The sequence below is a fragment of the Electrophorus electricus genome, chromosome 1 (genome assembly GCF_013358815.1).
Source record: "Electrophorus electricus isolate fEleEle1 chromosome 1, fEleEle1.pri, whole genome shotgun sequence".
In the NCBI taxonomy this organism is placed as follows: Eukaryota; Metazoa; Chordata; class Actinopteri; order Gymnotiformes; family Gymnotidae; genus Electrophorus; species Electrophorus electricus.
This window is the reverse complement of record NC_049535.1, coordinates 2,355,979-2,376,721: the sequence shown is the minus strand read 5'-3', so window position 1 is coordinate 2,376,721 and position 20,743 is coordinate 2,355,979. Positions and strand designations below refer to the sequence as shown.

General features: G+C 44.0%; 1 protein-coding gene across 2 annotated transcripts in view; it reads left to right on the top strand.

The window, feature by feature from the left end:
* nfat5b (nuclear factor of activated T cells 5b) overlaps positions 1-20,743 on the top strand; it is a 35,373-nt gene that overhangs the window by 11,143 nt on the left and 3,487 nt on the right. For both annotated transcript variants that reach the window (XM_035525112.1, XM_027011235.2), the window contains exons 2-13: positions 5,848-5,973; positions 11,995-12,607; positions 13,824-14,010; positions 14,345-14,535; positions 14,775-14,947; positions 15,749-15,883; positions 15,996-16,048; positions 17,007-17,139; positions 17,384-17,452; positions 17,998-18,092; positions 18,253-20,107; positions 20,243-20,488. In XM_035525112.1, coding sequence (XP_035381005.1) covers positions 5,848-5,973; positions 11,995-12,607; positions 13,824-14,010; positions 14,345-14,535; positions 14,775-14,947; positions 15,749-15,883; positions 15,996-16,048; positions 17,007-17,139; positions 17,384-17,452; positions 17,998-18,092; positions 18,253-20,107; positions 20,243-20,472 — 3,860 coding nt within the window. In that variant the 3' untranslated portion in view covers positions 20,473-20,488. The remainder of the gene's footprint in view (positions 1-5,847; positions 5,974-11,994; positions 12,608-13,823; positions 14,011-14,344; positions 14,536-14,774; positions 14,948-15,748; positions 15,884-15,995; positions 16,049-17,006; positions 17,140-17,383; positions 17,453-17,997; positions 18,093-18,252; positions 20,108-20,242; positions 20,489-20,743) is intronic.

Genomic DNA, 20,743 nt, shown 5'->3' with positions numbered 1-20,743 from the left:
GGAAACCTCCTCATTAATAACTGGGTCTTATTCAGGAAACAACTGTGAGCACTTAAATGCTCTGCATTTTCAGCTGAAATCAGAATTTTTCTCATCTTTAAGTCTGTTGACATTCCAAGGCACCACTTTACTGATTCACACCCCGGAAAGGCTCTGAGTCCAGACAATCCTTTAGCTAAGCTTCCAATTTAACTGCGGCTGATCAGACTGTTGGCTGCTGTTTCTTGGTTTGGCTTACTCTTTCTGCGGTTTGGCAGTAAATGTCAATAATATCACTTCAGAAAAGCCACTCAATCAGAGTTCAAGTTGAACTTGAAATGACTCATGCTGCCAGACACTGATTTCTCACAGGTGAGTGCAGAATAGTTAAACCCACACCACTGACTGGAGCATCTGTTCACCTTCTCTAGGGTGTAAGTCTGCATCTCGAAAGAGATGCACTAAGAAAGTAAGCCAGCAACTAAAATGTATTTTTAACTGCAGTAATTTGCCAAATCAATTAAGAAATTTGAGGCATTTCAGCAGTGCTTCTGTGAATTCAGTTCATGCAGTGAACAAGTCAACTCTTACACATGCCAACTCTTAAAAGTACAAATATTTATAGGCTAAATATTTGTGCCAAGTCCACTCAGGGAAGCTCTGTTATTTTTTTCGAGAATCAAAAATATGGGACATATCAGGTTCAACAATATTCTCCAGCTAATGTTGCTGTTGGCACACAAGAATCTCATATCAGTGCTCTCTAGTTCTTCTCTGTTTAGTTCTCCTCAAACTTTGCTTTCACATTGTAAAGAAATAAAGTCCCATTTTATTTTAATGCACTACATGCTCTGACCGAGTATGTGATGATGAAATAACACCAGTATGTCTGGCTGTAGAGGTAAAAAACTGCCAGAGCGTTTGTCTAAAAAAGGCTGAATAAGTGTGGTCGCGGACGGGCTCTAGGACGGCGGTAGCGCTGTTTCTCGCCTGGCCTCGCAAGGGCTTGCTTTTTAAACCTTTTTTTCATCCCCTTAACGAAAGCCTAGCAGGCTGAGATGGAGGCTGCCCTTTCTTCCTTGTTGCTATGGTGACCTCGGCTGCTCTTTCGTGGACACAGCCGTAAACGTTTGAGCGGTGCCATAAACGAGTCCTGGCTTGAGTCCCCACTGCCCTGTGAGCAGTGATCCCTCTCGCCCCAGTAAACCCTTAAAGGCCCTGCCTACATCAGAGGTGCTTTTTCTCTGCCCCTGTCCTGTGCAGCATTGCACTTTATAAATCCTCGGTTGTCGGCCACCGTTGCTGTACCGTTTTGTGTGTCAGTGGCTTGGCCTGATGATCCTATTCTTGTTTCCATTGACAGCTTTTTTTTTCTTAATGACACAAACCTGTCAAGCAAGTTACTGAAACCATAGGGGTCTGCTAACATGGTAAACACAAAAAACAAAAAAGAAGTGAGGGGCGGGGTTGAGGAAGCAGGGGGTGGACAGGACCTCGGAGAGAAAATTGTGCCACACCCCGGGTTCCAAGGTTAGTAAAAGTAAGCAGTAAGAATGTGCGTAGTTGAATGAAAATGTCCTGTCTGTTACGTGGTGGTTGTGTTTGTACCCAGCCCCCTTCAAGCTCAAAGTCTCAGCTGAACTGGAATTAAGGTTCTTTTGATATTTACTAGTTATCTGGTAAAGGAAAATTGTTTTTTAGAAAAGAGGGTTTTTTTTCTTTACTAGGGATATTTGAAAATAACTAGGCTAGGCTGATATCTTTTATTTCTGTACACAGAGGAACATGAAAGTGGTAAAAAAAAAAAAAAATTTAATTAATTTAAAAAACTGGGCAAGGAAAGGAAAAATGTATAAAAGCAATGAAATCTCCCTCTTTGCTCCAGGAATGACACAATGTTTTTATCCTGCTTGGTGAAAGTACACTGCCCTGTGGCATAAACAGCAGCCTCTGTGTCTTGTTTGTGTGGGAGGAAACTCTGAAGCAGAATAGGACGGTTTTTTTTCCCGGCTCTCCTTAAAATGGGTGGAAACACTTCGAGACAGGCCAGGTACTGATTCGGTACAGCCGCAGTCAGAGAGCAGAGTGCATATTTTCTGTCTGTGTGGTTGGCAGCATGGTTGCTGCAAGGACCCCCGCTTTGGACACGTGTTCCTACGTGTGCTGCACCACTGGAGGGGACAGACGTGGGAAGAGGATCGGTGAACGGTGAACGGCATTTTAGTGGACACAGGCTGCTCTGATTGGACTGCAACTTGCCGAACATCTTACCGTGCCATCAGTTATTGGGGAAATTCTACAATAATAATAATAATATAATGTACTAATATATGTCATTAAGGTTATGCCAGTTAGTTAGCCTGATTGTAAGTAATGCCAAAAAATGAACTTGGAATTCATGCTACTGCAGAATCACCTTTCATAGGACTATAAATTCATAGGACCTGAAACTCCATCTACGCTTGCTTCAAGGTATGCAACAAGGGTAGTATGGCTTATTTACCAGTCATTGTCGATCACAACCTAGCTACTAATTTGTACCAGTTGAGTGTGTTTTTGGAAAACGCCAGTAGCCAGTAGCACCTTGGCTTGTAGTCACACCCCTGTTTCAAGAAGCCCAGAGACAGAGGCAGAACAAAGGAGCAGACTTGCAGAAGCTTTGCAGTTTCCTGAGAGCGCTGAAAAATAGGTCAGGTATATATGCATATATTACAGTAGATAGTACTTCCTGAGACTCCTGTTATATCTGTTAAAAATGAATTCTAGGCAATTCTGTGAAAGCATGGGCGGGGGGTGTCAATGAGAGTGCAGTTACTCAGTCTTGTGCTATTTTGACAAAGCAACAGGCAGATGATCACAAATCAGGGTGATGGTTTCATCAAGTGTCTTGTGACCATACTGACCTCTGTCACACATCCTTGGTGAAGCAAATATGTTTTCCAGTATTTGTGCAGTGTTATCATTAAAAATTAATTTTTAAAAAATCATTACAATTTTAATTAGATTCTTAGCATTGTCATAGAATAACCCAGCTGGGGAATGCTCTGTAAAGATGACACTGTTCATCTTACTGGAGTATATTTGTATACATCCAATATTGCTGGATTTATATTGTTGGATCATATTTACTAAAAAAGCAAATAGGATTTTGGTGCTGAATAAGATTTTTTGGAGCAGGAACATAACATTTCAGAACAGGAGCATGCATATTTTTATGGGATCCAGCTGTGAATAATTACATTTGGCAGTTGGTAGGAAATTAGGGGACTGTAGTATGTCCTGTGAGATCAGACAAAGTGATCTGAATGGTGAGTTGGCCATGGACACGATGCTGTTGTCATGACTTTTCAGGTCTCCGCAGAGGGCCCTGTTGGTCCAGACGGGCACATAAAGAGATGCTTTGTGCTCCCTGGCTTGCTCCAGCAAACACATCTTGAATGGTGTTCCCAGGAGCCTGCTTTACCCTGCAGGCTTGTCTGCCTGCATTTCAGACCATGTGAAAGGTGGTTTTATTTCCCGAATTTATGACACGGCGATGATCTAGCCGAAACGCCTTGTTGGAGCTTATTAGAGGCGTATTAGCATATTATGTTTTCTCAGGGGGTGATTTGCCATCGGTGATCGCAGGACCAGTTCTTCAACTAGAACAGATATGACAGACTATGACAGTCATATGTGGTTAAAAAAAACAAAACACACAACCAAAACAAACAAAGAAATAAACAAAAGCCCATAATGTTGAGAGATGTGTACTGACATTCCTGTTGGCCAAAAATAATCAGATGGATTAACTGAGGGCTTTAGGTAGCTTTCCCAGACACGAATCCACTGAAACCTCTAATTCGCTTATGAGGTCAGGTGTGGTTCTGCAATTTTTCACACCTGAAACACCTGTACAGTTTGTCATTCGTACTCACTGTAGTCAGTCTAAGATGTGTAATCTGGAAAGGCATGCTCATGCAGTTCACTATACTGGCATGCAAGACACCAAGCGCATAATGTAGACTGGTCTTGACACTGGGGACGCAAGCTTTACGAGTCTGAGTGTTCCTGCTCTGGTTTCACACTCTGTTTCATTCTTCTGAACCGTTGTACATTTGCATGCAGCTTCTGTCACCATGTTGTCCGAGGCAGTACTGGTGAATTTGTTGCTATTGTTGTCAAAGCCTTAACGTTTTCAGCAGCACATGTGCTCATCGTATCCTGTCCTGAATCAGTCCAGGTTGTGGCGCCTCGTCACACTCGGACCTCCTCCTACAGGTGTGTTTTGGTCTGCTTCCAAGGTGGAAAAAAGCTTTCATATAACCACCTTCAGACATGAGACATTTAGCCACCTTTAGTGGGTAGCTTCTACCAGTTTTCATTCAGTATTAGACACCTGAACAAAGTATCTCTTAATTAACATCAGATGTTTCCAGGTTAGGTATTCATCATTGTGTGCCATTAGGCAAAATGCAAGACATTTTGCAGTTGCGATATTTAACAATGTAATACCATTGCAATAATAGGCAGTGCTAACTAAGGCTGTTTCTGTGTAGGCTGCTTTTATAGGCATTCTGCATTTGCATACAACTCTCAAGTATTTATTTATTTTTTTTATTGTTTATTAAAGTTTTGGGCAGCGTTATGCCAGTGCAGTGTGGTCCAAGCCTAAGGCAGAGTGAGCGATTGGAAAGATTTGTTTAATGTTCCGATAACCATCAGTGGAATAGCTGGGCATGCTAGGCTAAGTATTGTGCCTCAGACAAGGACATCCTGAGATCAGCAGTGACATTGGACAGATTTATGGTTTTACTCATGTACCCAAGTATATAAAGCTATCCTTTCAAATGACAGCAGTCAGTGTGGTGCTCATGGGAGCCCAACATTGTGCCAGCTCTGTCAGCAGCCTACATTTTAGAGCAGTGTTCATCAGCATACTAAACATGGTTTGAGGGTGTTGTGCTCTTGATTGCCCAAAATAGCCTGCTGCCATCAGGGAGCAGGGCCCCAGTCCGGCTGCCATCAGGGAGCAGGGCCCCAGTCCCACAGCCATCAGGGGGCAGGGCCCCAGTCCCACAGCCATCAGGGGGCAGGGCCCAAGTCTGGCTGCCATCAGGGGGCAGGGCCCCAGTCTGGCTGCCATCAGGGAGCAGGGCCCCAGTCCCACAGCCATCAGGGGGCAGGGCCCCAGTCCCACAGCCATCAGGGGGCAGGGCCCCAGTCCCACAGCCATCAGGGGGCAGGGCCCCAGTCCCACAGCCATCAGGGGGCAGGGCCCCAGTCCGGCTGCCATCAGGGGGCAGGGCCCCAGTCCCACAGCCATCAGGGGGCAGGGCCCCAGTCCCACAGCCATCAGGGAGCAGGGCCCCAGTCCCGCGGCCATCAATGCTTATCACTGCTGGCATGAGACGTAAATGGTCAGTGCTTTACACTGTTTGATGGCGAGGTTTTGGTGCAGCCTTGTGTCAGGATTAACAAAGAGCCCTGGATGGTTGTTCAAAGCTGACAAACAGACATAACGAACAGACTTGGACTTAAATCAGACCAGTACATGTAAGCCTTGGCTTGATGATGGTAAAATAATTTAAAAATTTTTTGCTTTTACTGAGGAAGCAAAATCTTGCAAAACTTGTATAGAACTGTTTCTGTGCCCGGGGTGTATGTCAAGCACTGCCAAGCTGAAGAGGTCGTCTTTATTTATTTGTAAAATGTCTTGGCTTTGGATACACATAACGTTATATAATATTTTTAATAGCTGATGTTAAATCTTGGCTGGTATTAGCTGACAGTATAATGCATTTCCTGGTGATATGTAATTTCACATTATACAGTGAAATGTAGACAGCAAGACAGTCCAGTAACATTCTCATCCGTTTTCTTTTTCAGAATCAGTGTATGACCTTCTCCCTAGAGAGTTGCGGTTGCCGCCCTGTGCTGAACAGGCCAGTGCAGCAATGAGTCAGAAAAGTGATGGAGAGACCGGGTCTTCCAGCTCTACGGTCCCAACTTCAGGTGAAATCCACCAGCCTCTCCCACCAACCTCCCACACCCCACCGCTCTCTACCTGTGTTGCCAGTTTAGTACCAGAAATATTCGCTCAGCAGTGGCGGTTCTGGTGGCGGTTCTGCGCTGGTGCCCACTCAGACTGGCCATGAACTTTAAGGCTAATCTGTGGAGCATGTTGCCACGTTCCAGGTTTAATTGTCAGAGGCAGCTGAAGACTACAGATTAACTGGCTCCCTCGCCCTCGCCCTGCGTATGGTCTGCGCAGAACGTCTGCCTGCCTGGGTGACGTTGGCTTCACTGGCCTCAGGAGAGTTGCAAACCATTTTATGTTTATGTAGCCATTACTTTCATCCAGAGTTATTTCTGCTGAGGTAACTTGTAAACAGGTTTTGATTGGGTCTGACGCACGGCTCTAGCTGGTCAGCGTTTTTGAGTTCTGAAAAGGAGCAGAACATGTTAGAGGCTCTATAAAAAAATTATGGCTCAACAAATGTTTGAAAACTACAGATAAGAAATAATGCATGTCAGCAATGCCTCAAAAATATAATTATAAATAAGAAAAAGGGTCTTTTCTTTTAAAACAGAAGCTGTACAAGTGTTACCCTTATGTCTTGAAAGAATCCTTTCTTAAACCTTGAGAGATTTGTGAAAACTGAGGGAATTTGGTCCATACACGACTTAGACCAAAGAAATGCACTACATATGTCTAATACATGCTTGTCACCAAACAGTGTTCTGTTGCAAAATAGCTACTAACTGCTACTATCTATTCATGAATTAAACTTTTTTTTTTCATTTAAAACTAGTGCCATCACCAACTCTGAATAAGCCTGAAATTTGAATGATTGCATATAAAAAAAACAAAACAAAAAAAAAACTCTCAACAAAATAAGAAAGTCATTGCCAGAAAATCTGATAAAAACAGAGGTGCTTCCTCATTCTTCATCAGACTGGTACCTAAATGAAGTCAAAACATTTGTGTTCATGTTTGTGCATTCATTGAGATTTACTGTAGCTGGTGTTCTTCATTTAAATATATATATTTTTTGGACTCTACTCCATTATCAGTGCATTAAGCATTAGGGTGAGTTTCAGTAAACCAGAAGTGTGTTACTTTTGGATGCCAGTGGCATCCCTGTGATGAGGGTAGGATGACGTTCTGGCTGCAGCTGCACGACGCTGAACTATTTCCATCTTAAACGTGGTCTAATCCAGGATTCACTGCAGATTGGCCCCATATCCTCTTTTCTTCTTCTTCTTCTTCTTCTTCTTCTTCTTCTTCTTCTTCTTCTTCTTCTTCTTCCTCTTCTTCTTCTTCTTCTTCTTCTTACTACTACTACTGTTGACTTTTGCAGAGATGTAGCTCGCTAAGGAGGACATAATATTGCAAGCACCCCAAGCAACACCCCCCCCCCCCCCTTTTATTTTTGACAGGTTCGGTCACACAGTAGTGGTGAGTGTTGTCTGTCACTGAGCATTCATTCACTCCCTCATTGGTGCACAGATCCTACACAATGTTGCCCTGTTCTTTCTGCACAGCCGCTACCTCCGGATCCGCTGCCAGCGTTGTAACCATGCTACGCTCTCTCTGCAGCACATGTGCTATATGCAGCTGCCCCTCATGCATGGCCCCTCCCCCTGTGCTATTCCTGGCCCTGCATGTCATCACATGCTTGTAGCCAGTGTTGAGGCTTGGCACGAATCCCCATGTGTCTCTTTCGCCATGTGTAACTCACCAACGTGCCTCTAATCTTAGTCTCTCAATGTGTGTTCTATTCACGCTTCACATGCTGCAGATGACGTTAATGACATTTAACACGGGTGTGCAATTCTGTGGGATGGCCTCATATGTCCATTTGAGGCAGCCCCTAATACACTGAAAGTCATTGAAAGGGTTTATTTAACTTTGTCTTGTGTTCCTATAATTTTTCCCCCCTTATGTTTCTGTAATTCGGCACGCTAAGCAATGTTTATGCAAGGTTTGGAGCATAAGCTAAGTACTGTGGAGTGATTCTCTCCCTTTACAGTTTGCCCATTTTAAGACTAAAGTGGAAAACATGTAAATATTTGGTGAGGTGGTTTGGTCAGGTGTAGGGCTGGCCAGAGGGGGATGGTGGGGTGTGGGATGCCCCCTAGTGGGGTAAAATTTAGTTTGTGCTGAATGCAGGGGTAAATGATTTTCTCCTCACCCCTCACAACCCCCAGTTCTGTGGAAATGGAATAGATCAGGTTCCAAGTCAAACGCAAGCTGGACTTTTCTTTCGTTCAGTAACTTGCGCTGGAACTAAGTCGATGGTACTTACAGTTCGAATGCTGCTCATTCACTGTAGAAATGTTAAACAACAAAAAGTTAAAGGTTAATTAGAATCCCCATGTGAATTTGGCTTTTGTCAAACTATTTCCAAATCTGTTCAAATCTAAGAGGTAACGCATACATACACCTGGCCTTAAGATAGCCTCCATGTGTTTTGTTGCTTCAGAATTTCTTAGTTTTCTTTGATGCATCGTATCTGTAATGTACATATTCTTTACTCTGCAACATTGATTATTTATACTGGTAATGGGAAAATTGTTTTCTTTCCATTCCTTCTAAAACAGAGATCTTTGTAAACTTGTATAAGTTTTATTCATATGATAATCCATTAGGTGCATAGTCTAAATCCTCTAGACAAACTGTGTGAACTTTGAAGTCAATTGACTTCAAAGTTGATAATTGAGAAAAAGGGTTTGTAAATATGTAATTGTAAGGCAATAGCATAGTGGTAATAATAGTGAAGGAATGTACATGTACATTTACTGTAGAGTATCTACACTATCATGAATTAAGGAAATACACTGTCCTAGATTTGACTTCCTAATTTAATTGTTTATTTAGTGGGAATATACATTTCCTGTGTCTTCTGAACTGCCGACCATGTAGGCACTTTACATAACTATATGCTGCCTTTGCGTTTAAAACAATTCTTGTGTGAGTGTACATACATGGTCAGAATGCATGGGCAGTATCAAGTGTCAGATTAAGTTTGCTGGACCAGATGTATCCGATTTACTACTGTGTATCCGATAGGTCAAATGTGTTTTTAAGACTGTTGATTAAATCATTCTTGTGGGTATTCACAATAAGTTAGAATTAACTTTTTGTAATGTGTTTCATTCATGTCTTAAAATGAGTAATGTCCAGATATGTGTAGTGCGAGGCCTGCACAAGGCATATCCGGTCCTGTCCCTTTGTCTCACAAGTCTCAGGGGTGCGAGTTTGAGTCAAGTCTCGAGTGTCTCAGGGGCGATTCTGACTCAAGTATCGAGTTGGCAGATAAGAATCCGAGATGAGACTGAAGTCACATGGACAAAGTGAATAAATAAAAGCAATTAATTAAAAAGAATTTTTTTTTTTTTTTGCTGATTTGCATAAGCTAATTTTCAATGGTAAAAACATGGAACATTGCTTGAAACCTAATGCTAGATTAACCCTAGTCTGCAAACTAATGCTAGAAAATGGCCATAGGAACATGAAGAATGTAGCTACAAAGCTAGAAACTGCTTAAAATGGAAATTACATTGGAAAAAGTATTTATGAGCTGTCGGTCAAGCTGGCTAGCATACAGGTTAACTAGGTTAGCTAGCTGTATGTATGTTTACAGATGTCTTAGAACATTTGAAGTCCTTTTGCCACTGTCCTTTATTTTGGTACTTCATTCACTGGTTCACTGACATGCAACTGTGTTCATCTGATTCTGTTTTGTACCTGAAGGTGATGATTTGAAAGGTGCTTGTTATGTGTCCATGCTGAAGTTAACATCAGCCTGAGAGACACGAGCTGAATGAATGAATGAATCAATCAATCAAACGATCACTTAGATTCTTGTTATGACTCAGACGTAGGCCTAAATTTCACGAGTTAGATAAGTAAATTTCCAAGTTGAGTCTCAAGTCTTTCAAAATAAATCAGAAGTCAAAGGCCACCCTGGTTCTGTAAAGTGGAACTAGAGAACCAAATAAAGAGAGGTGGCCAGAATAAAAAAAGGCATGCCTCCTTTATCTAATATACAAATTTAATCCTGTGATTCGGACTGAGCACGGGAACGGATGTTGCACTGAAGGTTGGTCTGCTCCCTACAGAATCAGGAGTGATTAGGAAGAACATGTTTAATGTTTAGATGTTTTTATGATTATTTGGGGGATGATATGTGAGTGTGTCTGTTGCCAAAGGCACCAGTAATTTTGCATTTTCAGAAGTGATTTGCTTTAATTATGATGGTGTTGATGAAAATAAAAACAACAGCAATAATAATAATAATAATAATAATAATAATAATAATAATGTATTTAAACAATATTGAAAAGTATACAGTCCTGATAGTTCTTGCTTCATTTTGCTACATTCAAAGCCAACAATTTTGACACTTCCTAATGTTTGCTAATAAATTGTTTTCTTGTTTAAAAACAACCAAACAAAAAACTTAAATGTGATCCCATTTCTGTATAAGTAGACATTGCGATGCTGTTTGAGCATAGTCCCTCTACTTTGTATTACAAGGCGTTTTTCCATTATTCCCACGTATTTGAGCATTTGGAATGGGAAGGCCACACTAGGGGGGGATGAATGTAGCTAGATTGGAGTGACTGGAATTCATTTACAGACAATGCGTTGCTTTGACATGCATTATAATTATGAAAACCACAGCCGTTGTGATATGTTGCCCTCCACCAGTTTTTTACACACCGATAGGCTTATTTTCACCCCTTGCTTCCCATGCTGGTGTGCAGAAATTCCTCTAGTATTCATCGGTGTTTTCAGGCAGTAGTCATTTAAAGAGGATGAGAAGATGGATGTAGAAGTATGCATTTAATACCAAGGTTCCCATGTCTGCCATATCTGCCCACCAGTGTTACCCTTGCATACACTGCTAGCGTAACACGATGTAGCTCAAGGTGCCGTCAACGCTCTACCTATAGGAATGCGTTGGAAATGTCATGAGATGTAGCGTTTCTCCACTGTATTCACGTAACTCCTTGAATAGGGCGCAAACTACACCTGAGACACAGATCGTGTCATTTTGGATTTTGAAATCTCAGTTCCATTTTTTTTTATAACTGATTTAAGCCGTTCAAACCAAATCCTTTCTTCTTTGAAAAGTCAATTTTCATGGTCAGCTTTTATTACTCATGCGTTGTCTCATTTTTATTACAGGAATTTCCCCTCTGAAGCAGGGAGTGTCTGCATATAAAAATGATCTGCAGTTCTCTGCTTCATAGGTCAGAAGCTGGTTTATTTTGTTTCTGTGGCTATGCTCAGTCCCAAAGCAACTGAATCTGCAAAAAGAACCCAGCATTTGGAGTGCATCATTCGACACATGATATTTCTGATTTGACCTTAAAAAACATTGTTTGCAGTTTATATTTATGAGGCTCATGTATGCAAGAATCATTGCATATCAGAAGTACCAACAGTAATGCTACTGTTAATACAGTAATGCTTTGATAATGATTACAGCAGGGCATATGTAGAGTGAGAGCTACACAATCCTTATTCTGCACTGTTATAAACTGAACAGCAAAGGAGTACGTTATGGAAGCTGTTAATTGGCAAAAGGTATGCAAATATTTTCCAGTTTTATAATGAATGCCCGAATTTGCTTTTAGCATTATTTTCTAGCACATATGATGGTATTTAACTGACACCTTAGAGAAAATTGCTCCATATGAATACATATTATTATATAATTATATAATTTAATGAATTTGAGGCCTACAATTAATTTCCTGGAATACGCAATCTATCATCTTCACATCTGTATACATACACACACATACATGTGCAAACACACACACACATACGCACGCACGCACACACACACACACATTCCCACCATGATGCATAAATTAAAAAAATATATATATATAATTGGGAATCTGAACCAAGGGAAAAAAAGCTTCAGTTGTACTGAAATTTTGCTGCTTAACTGGGACTGCTAGCCAGTGTGGCTGGAGAAACCTTTATTTACTGTCTAATTGTACACACTGCAGATGCCTCCTCCGTCACCGCTGCTATGACCATGGGAAGTCCCAGCAGTGCTTTTCCCAACTCTTCCAGCTTCACCATGCACCCCTCAACCTCACCCACGGAGAGGTCCCCAACGCACGAGGGCAGCACTCCAGGCGAAGCAAGTGGCCGGTGGAAATCAGAAATGCTGGCCGTGGAAGGCAAGCTGCCGACCGGCGGTAGTGGGAGTAGCAGAGCATGCAGTGACATGGGCGGTGGGGGCCTCCAGCAACACCACCACCAGGTGGCGCACTCCAAACGGGCAGTCCTCAACATCTCACCGCCACCGGAAGACCTATTTGATGACAGCCAGATGTCAGGATGCCAGGAGGATCTGAGTCTGGACCCAGAGCAGAGCGCTAGCATCTGGACGGAGAGTTCGGCCTCCAACTTCAGCCTCCTGAGTTCCAGCTCATACAATGACAACACAGAGGTTCCCCGTAAGGCACGCAAACGCACGCCGCGCCAGCGGCCCGGCTCGAAGCCTGCGGCCGCCGAGGGGGCCAGCATGGACGTCTTCGATGCCGACAGCGCCAAAGGCCCACACTTTGTGCTTTCTCAGCTGGGTCTGGACAGCAAGACCAGTTCCAAGGCCAGGTGAGTGACCCCGCTGCCCTGCAGTGATGCCTGGACTTCACCACACGTTTAGGCGCCTTTGACCCGATGTGTCTGCGCTCAGGGTAGGAGTGTCAGGTGACAGGTAGTCAAATGACATTTGCAACCAACTTCAAAAGAATGATGTAAGCTTTCCAAAAATGCAAAATGTTTTGTTTAAGATGTATACTGATGCCTTACAGGAATGAGGAAAAATGTTTGATGGACACAGTTATTGCATATGGAATGTTAACAGAATTGGGCACACATTCTTATCCAGAGTGACTTGCATATTTATCAGTATAACAGTACACGTGCCTCCTGCGAATCGAACTTTGGTGTTACCAGTACCTTGCTCTACTTGCTCTACCAGGTGAGCTACAGAAGCACACACCTCTGAAATATGCTAGAAAGCACCAGGAAAAAAAAAGAAAGCACCAGTTTTGCTGGTGTTGCCTGTTCTACAGTGAATAACTGTGAGCTCTGAAATAGTCACTACTCTTGTTTTGACCAAGTTAAAAATGTTTCAGTGTCATCACTGGTAAAATATGTAAAAGAACTACTATCAACACTCCACAATAAGAAGCTATGAATGGTCGGCAAAATACTTCTAATCTGTCTTCCTGTGGATAGGTGATAGGATCTATATTTGGGTGGGGCTGGGATTCGCAATATATACAATAGTTATTCACTCTGAATCTCATTCCGCCTCTTTGTGAAAAGCTCTGACGAGGCACAGTATTGCGAGGACGTCCAGCGTGTTCAGGCCATGCCCCGGCGACAGGTTCACAGATGCCTCGGAAACAAAGCATGGACAATATTGAGTGTTCGCACATGTTCTCAAAATTCTGCCAGATTGTTCTCCAAGGAGGAAGCCTAGAGCTAGTGCTATGGCATGGGGCCTCCGCTCTCTTGATGAACATATGCAGATTTACCACTGCTTAGAGGCCAGACGGATGTTTGGTTACAGCCGGCTTGCAGCCTGCTACTGCTCAGTGGCCCAGCTGGACCTAGCAGCTCTCATTCTGTGCATCCTTTCTGTAAGAAGCCAAGGGCGTTTGGCCTGGTGGGCCTTCTCATTACTACACCAGCCTCTCCTGATATTTCCATCTTGTTTGATGTTGCCATATATTGAACAGCAGACCTCAGCATGTGTAAACAGATAGCTATGACCATGAGGTTTGATGCTCACTGGAACGATGTAACCATTGCATTCTAGCGCCGAGGGCAACCGAGCATCTGGTACAAAAGGTGGGATCTTGTTCGGCCAGTACCCGCAGAAGAGCGAGGGCAAGGAGCTGAAGATCCTAGTCCAGCCTGAGAGCCAGCACCGAGCTCGGTACCTGACCGAGGGCAGTCGGGGCTCTGTGAAAGACCGCACCCAGCAAGGCTTTCCTACCATCAAGGTGAGTTAAATATAACATCCACATCCTGTTGTGCAGTGTGGCCACTGCTGGACCCTTTCAGAAACTGCCAGTAGTGTTGCACTCTGTGCATGTTGTAACCTGTTCAGCTTCCTGTTGAAGCAGCACTCTAAACTTAGCCCATGGATGCTTAGTCTGTGCCATTTTTTCCTCCAGTGAGGTACAGGAAACATTACCAGTTTACTAGCTGCTTTTCCAAGGCCCTTTGCTTCCATTGCATAGTGATGGATTACTTTAAGAAAGTCAAATGGTCATCATTTTTCTGGTGGTACGTTCATATTCACCAGTTGACTATTCTTATACCTTATCCTCACAGCTCGAAGGTGTGAATGAGCCCGTGGTCCTGCAGGTGTTTGTGGGTAATGATGCAGGCCGTGTGAAGCCTCATGGGTTCTACCAGGCTTGTAGGGTGACCGGCCGAAACACCACTGCTTGCAGGGAAGTGGACATCGAGGGCACCACTGTCATCGAAGTGTCTCTGGACCCCAGCAGTAATATGACTCTCGCGTACGTATTATTTATTGCCATCCAAAGATAATTTCTGTACATGTTAAGTCAGATATGCCATTAGCAATTCTTAAAGACACAGTGTATTTCTAAGTATTCGTAGTGTTGGTTTTTAACATTGATAATATTCTAGCCAAATGCATCAGACTTGATCGTGAACTGAGTGCCATTTATGGGAGCCGACGAGATGATGACTGTGGTGATGAAGATGGGATCTGACCACTAGCTGTCTTTTGCAGAGTGGACTGTGTGGGGATCCTCAAGCTCCGGAATGCTGACGTGGAAGCTCGCATCGGGCTAGCCGGATCCAAGAAGAAAAGCACTCGTGCTAGGCTGGTGTTCCGGGCCAACATCCCTCGGCCTGATGGCTCCATACTCACACTGCAGATGCCGTCCTCGCCTATTCTGTGCAGTGAGTGGATTATGGGTTATTCATACCAACCATCCACCAGCGAGTCCAGCTGGTGCCCTCTTCAAATAGGAGATAAAGGGATTAGACCAGGTCATTCATATTATTAGGGCTAGCACACACACACACACACACACACACACACACACACACACACACTCACTCACACACTCACTCACACACACACACACACACACACACACACACACACACACACACACACACACACACACACACACACACACACACTCTCTCTTTCTCTCTCTCTCTCTCTCTCTCTCTCTCTCTCTCTCTCTCTCTCTCACACACACTCACTCACTCACTCACACACTCACACACACACACACAGAAAAGAAACTAAGGTGCTTTTTAAAAAGCTCTTATCTCTCAGTAGAGTGCTTGTTACTCCTTACTGCTTTTTTCCTCACTTTCACAGTGTTCCAGTATTTCAGCACAAGTATTCACTATTCATCACTGTGAACTAGTTTTCATCAGACGACCATAATTACCCAAATACAGCCTTGCCAACACAATAGAACATGTGAGAAGGGGAACGGTGTAATGCACTGGAAGCTGACATGGTTGCTCATTGTTATGATTCTGCCTTTGGAAAATATGAGTGGAGCAAAGGCAAAAAACCCAACAAAACAGGGGAAAAAAGGTGAAGGCTCTGGCTACTTACTAGAAACCGAAACCCCACCTTCATAAAATCCCAAAACTTAAAATGTTTGTTTGAAATTCCTTGGCCGCTGTCAGTGTGTCCTCCAAAGCTTCTCAGTAGCTGTTTGGTTCCCCTCTGTGCAGCTCAGCCTGCTGGCGTTCCTGAGATCCTGAAGAAGAGTCTTCACAGCAGCCCAGTGCGAGGCGGCGATGAACTGTTCATCATCGGAAAGAACTTTCTCAAGGGAACCAAAGTCATATTTCAGGAGAATGTCTCAGGTTCGTCGCCAGACATTCCATCGCCGTTTCCTGTAATCTGAGTGCATTGTTTCAGGCCAGAGCCTTTGTACATAAGTGTGCAGGCTGACTCCTGACTGTGTCTTCCATGTAGATGAGAAGTGTTGGAAGGCGGAGGCTGAGATCGACATGGAGCTTTTCCACCAGGTACAAATGAGCATGCCATGCGTCTGGAGGTCACAAATAAGGCCTGCATTGTGCCGTCCTCTGACACCATTGTCTTCAATGTTTCCATTGCTGAAGTTGGTCGGGCCCACGCTTCACTGACCTAGATACTCAAATAGAATGTGAGAAGACGCCTGAGCATTTTGGGGAAAACTATTAGCACTAGAGTTGAGGTGTCAAAGTATGCATCTGTTTTCACTATGACTAATCTTCTGGTGTCAGAAGATGTCATGGACATCTTTGTAAAGATATAGCGACACGGAGAGGTTCGTTTTCATACGTTCAGTGGTGATTTTATGCACTTGTGCAGTGAATCTCAAAAGCCCTCTATTAAAAATCATCTGCTTTGTATCTACAATCACTGGCATCTTCATTAGTTACATCTCATAAATGTAATGTGTATTTCATAGGCAAAAAGTTCCAGAATACAAACGTTGTATCTGTACCCTGCTGGTCGCGGATCAGACGGTTTTTGACCGCAGCGCCACTGCTGACTAGATATTTCATTTGGATGGTGAAAATCAGTGACATTTGATGTGGTGGTGACATGGTTGTGTTATTGGTGTTGTACAGCCTGTACAGGTCTGTCATGTACACCACAATAGCTGAGGGTGTGTGTGTGTGTGTGTGTGTGTTTTGTTTGTTTGTTTGTTTTTGTTTGTTTTGCAAAATTGTCAGTGTCATTAATCTGGTTGCTACCAAAAAAAGAAAAGGGAAAAAAAATTCATTCAAGTTCTGCAGTCCAGTGGTCAGAAGCTGACCACTGATGATGGTTTTTTGGTGTTTTTGACAGCACGTGTAATCCAAGTCACTGGTAGTCATATTGTTGCACAGTTGGAATGCATGTTTCTAATCACCTGTCGGGAGATGTCTTTATCCACAACCGTCTATAACAATTAATGGTTTTTTTGTTTTTTTTTTCCTATTTGTATCTTTGAAGAATCATCTCATTGTGAAAGTTCCTCCGTATCAAAACCTGGCCATCACCTCTCCTGTGTCTGTTGGGATCTACATAGTGACTAATGCTGGGCGTTCTCATGATGTGCAACCGTTTACATACACTCCAGAGCCAGGTTCGTAAACCCTTCTGTTACAGACCATAAGCCCAACCCACTTTCCTTCCCCTAAAATCCATTCCAATATAAAACACTGTACTCCTTGTACACTTGTACCACCTACTACTACCTTGTGCTGTAGCCCTTATACACAAACGGGTACAAATGCAGTAGAGAGAAAAGTCTACTCTATATACGGTGCAGTATGTAAGGAAGCCCAAACTGACATCTCCTTAATCCAGAAAAATATTCATGTTTACAGTCATGGATGTGTCTGTGAAAAAAGAGACGTCATCTGCAGTCAAGCCCTGTTCCTTTGAACAGATTAAAGGTAAAAAGAAAGAGCAGTATGCAAATATTCTGTAAAATGGATCGTGCTATATTACTTATTGCATTCTCTCCAGTGGATTACCATAACTGTCATAATACAATAACCACTTTTCAATATGACTATCTTTATAAAGGGTTTATGAATGGTTTAAAATTTGTTTAATAATGGCTATCAATTACACATGCAATTTCACGTGTTATTTAGGACATATGATCCTTTATGACTAATAGGACATGTAATTATGTCTTAATAACAAATGTTGAGGAAGCTGACCGATAGAAAAGACAAAGTAAGGTATGTAACCAAGATCTGAGGTTTACCAGTATATATCAACGTATGCTCACTATTTGGCAAGCAAAAGGTCACTGTTGCCCTTTTTTGTTAATGTGTTATAACTGCTTATTAATGGTTATTCATATTTAAGGGTTTTGATGATGTCATTAATATCCATTCATTAAATGAATGTTAAATAATTCTTCTTATTATAATGAGGTACCAAACAAGTCATATCAACTGTCACAAATTTTATGTGTTGTTTTGAACAGTTATGGAAAGTGCCTTGATGGTCCCAGTTTTACCTCTTGTTAAAAGTGAAGAAGTCACTCCAATGGAAGTCTCAAGTAACTCTGCAACCTTTAAGGTTTGTACATGAAAAAAGATCTTTATTATTTTAAAATGTATTTTCTAAGGAAAATATTTAAGTGGTGCATAATATAAAACAGTATACAGTAAAACAGTTCAGTGTAATACCATAATTCTCTCCCTGACTGCTTGGTTTTGTCTTCAATGTTTGTCCTCAGCAGACCTCTGATCTCATGAACTCATCCGCACAGACCTTAGAAATGAGCAACAACATCTCTGCCAGCAGCCACACATTCCCGAGCTCCCTGTCCCATCAGCCAGGAGAGCAAGAGCAGCCTCAGACATCTGTTTTCCCCAGCAAGGAAACCTTGAACCCCATTCAGAAGTTGGATATAGCGCCCAGTCCCCCCTTCCACGTGCCTGGCAAACCTCTGCTCCAGCAAGCAGCTCAGCAGTTCCTCTCAGACAGTGACGGTCTGGCCCAGGAGAGGTCTGGCAGCAGTTCTGGTGCGTTGGCAGGGCTTTCCCAGATAGATGACAGCCCACAACACCAGCTCTCACTCCTGCCTCCCGACGAGGTGGCGCAGCTAGAGCAGGCGGTGCGGCAGCTGCAGGCGAAGGGATTCTGCAATATTCAGCTTCAGGCCGAGGACTCGGTGGCAAAGAAGCAGCAGCAGCAGCAGCAGCAGCAGCAGCAGATTCAACACCAGCAGCAGATTCAACACCAGCAGCAGATTCAGCAGCAGCAGCAGATTCAGCAGCAGCAGCAGATTCAACAACAGCAGCAGCTTCAACAACAGCAGCAGCAACAGCAGATTCAACAACAGCAGCAGATTCAGCAGCAGCAGATTCAACAACAGCAGCAGCAGCAGCAGCAGCAACAGCAAGTTCTGGAGAACCTGCAACACCAACTGTTCCATCCCCAGGTTCAAATGCAGTGTGGCCCTGAGCAGCAGAGCTCCACCCAAAGCTTGGTGGAGAACAACAGTGCCCTGTTCCAGCAGTCAACAGCCCAGCAACAGCAACAGGCCGCTCTGTTTCAACAAGCCAAAGAGCTCATCATCCAAACTGGCTACCTTCAGCAGACACCCTCCCATTCCTCTCCTCTGTTGTTCCACACGCCGGCTCCTCTGGCAGAGGGGCGAACCCAACAGGAGCCGCTCTACCACACGCAGAAGCCCTCGCCCACCCAGGAGCAGGTGCAAGCGTCCCTTTTCCAGAGCAACATGAATGTTCTCGACGGGTCTAGCTTGTCTACAGAGCCTCGGCCCTCAGCGACCAACATGTTCCTCTCCCAGAATGCCCTGCCGGGCCAACTTGCGGTCAATAACAACCACCCACAGCAGCTGGCTTTCCTCAGCTCTATGCAGACGTCTGCCCTTGAGCCACAGTCAGTGTTCCAAGCGTCCGCACAGCTGTCCCCCATTCAGCACAGCACCCCCATGGAGCAACAGTCCCCACCACAGGCCTCCCAGCCCCAGCCAAGCTCTCTGTTTCAGGGCATCTCCCAGTCACCAAACAGCAAGCTCTCCCCTAACCAGCAGCAGACTGAGTTGCTCTTTACATCCCTGGGATCGGCAATGGCCCCAGAACAGCCATCAGGTCTCTTGTTCAGTGGGCAGACTCAGATGCCATCAATAAACAGTAATAACATATTGTCACCGGAGCAGCAGAGCTCGCCATTGCCCTTCGCCCAGGGCAGCATGGTCACGGTCAGGCAGGAGGAAACCTCTGAGCCCATGTCCTTCCAGGACCAGAGTGCTGTCGGGACCAATCAGACCGCAAGCAAGCAAACCCTGTTCCACGAAGAGCAGCCTATGCAGCTTGCACCGAGTTCAAGCTCTAGCTCTCAGCCTTCTGTGGACCTCTTCATGGACCCGGGCGGCATGCCGGGGAGACTGGCCTCTCAGGAGGCGATCTTCGCCACGCAGAACGGTGTGGCAGGGCTCCAGACCACCACCTCCTCACCTGTACAACAACCCGCATCCCTGTTTCAGACAACAGTGAGTGGAAACCTCAGCCAACCCAGCCAGAACCACCAGCCTAGCATCTTCGTTTATGAAATCCAGAATGGTAAAGATAACCAACACCTACATCCTGTTATTGTTTCACCCCTGGTAGAAGGGTAACAAGTGGACCGCTGCGCAGAAATGTGTTCTGTTCGGTGTATCGGGTGTTGAATGTATCGGTTTTGTGCCCGTGTTGCAGAGTGCAGCCAGCTGATGAACTCCCAAGGCACCACTCTCTCTGATCAAATCATTGCTATCAGCCAGTCCGGTCAGACCCAGAGGGAGAATGACGGGCAAATCCATTCCTTGATGACCCAGTCCATGTCTGAAACTGGTAATGCCCTCACTGCATCCCAGAACATGGAAAAGATTGATGACCTCCTTGTGAGTCTCCAGGAACAGGGCAACAGCCTTTCTCATTCTTACTAGAAGCTTACAGAGTAAGGTAAATACCCATCACACTACAAATGTTTAACGTTGAAAGTGCGGTGTGAAAAATGTTTCATGCGAAACATGCCATTTAAAGAGGATGCTGGAAACGGTGGACTAGCATGCAAAGCTTTTTCACCAGCAAGCAGTCAGTAATAAATAAAATAGCACAGAATATTAACATAAGATTCTCAGGACACATTTCATTAAACTTGGCTGAACTGAGTTACATCAGTGTAATGCTTTAAATTATGTCTGTCATTCATGTTTA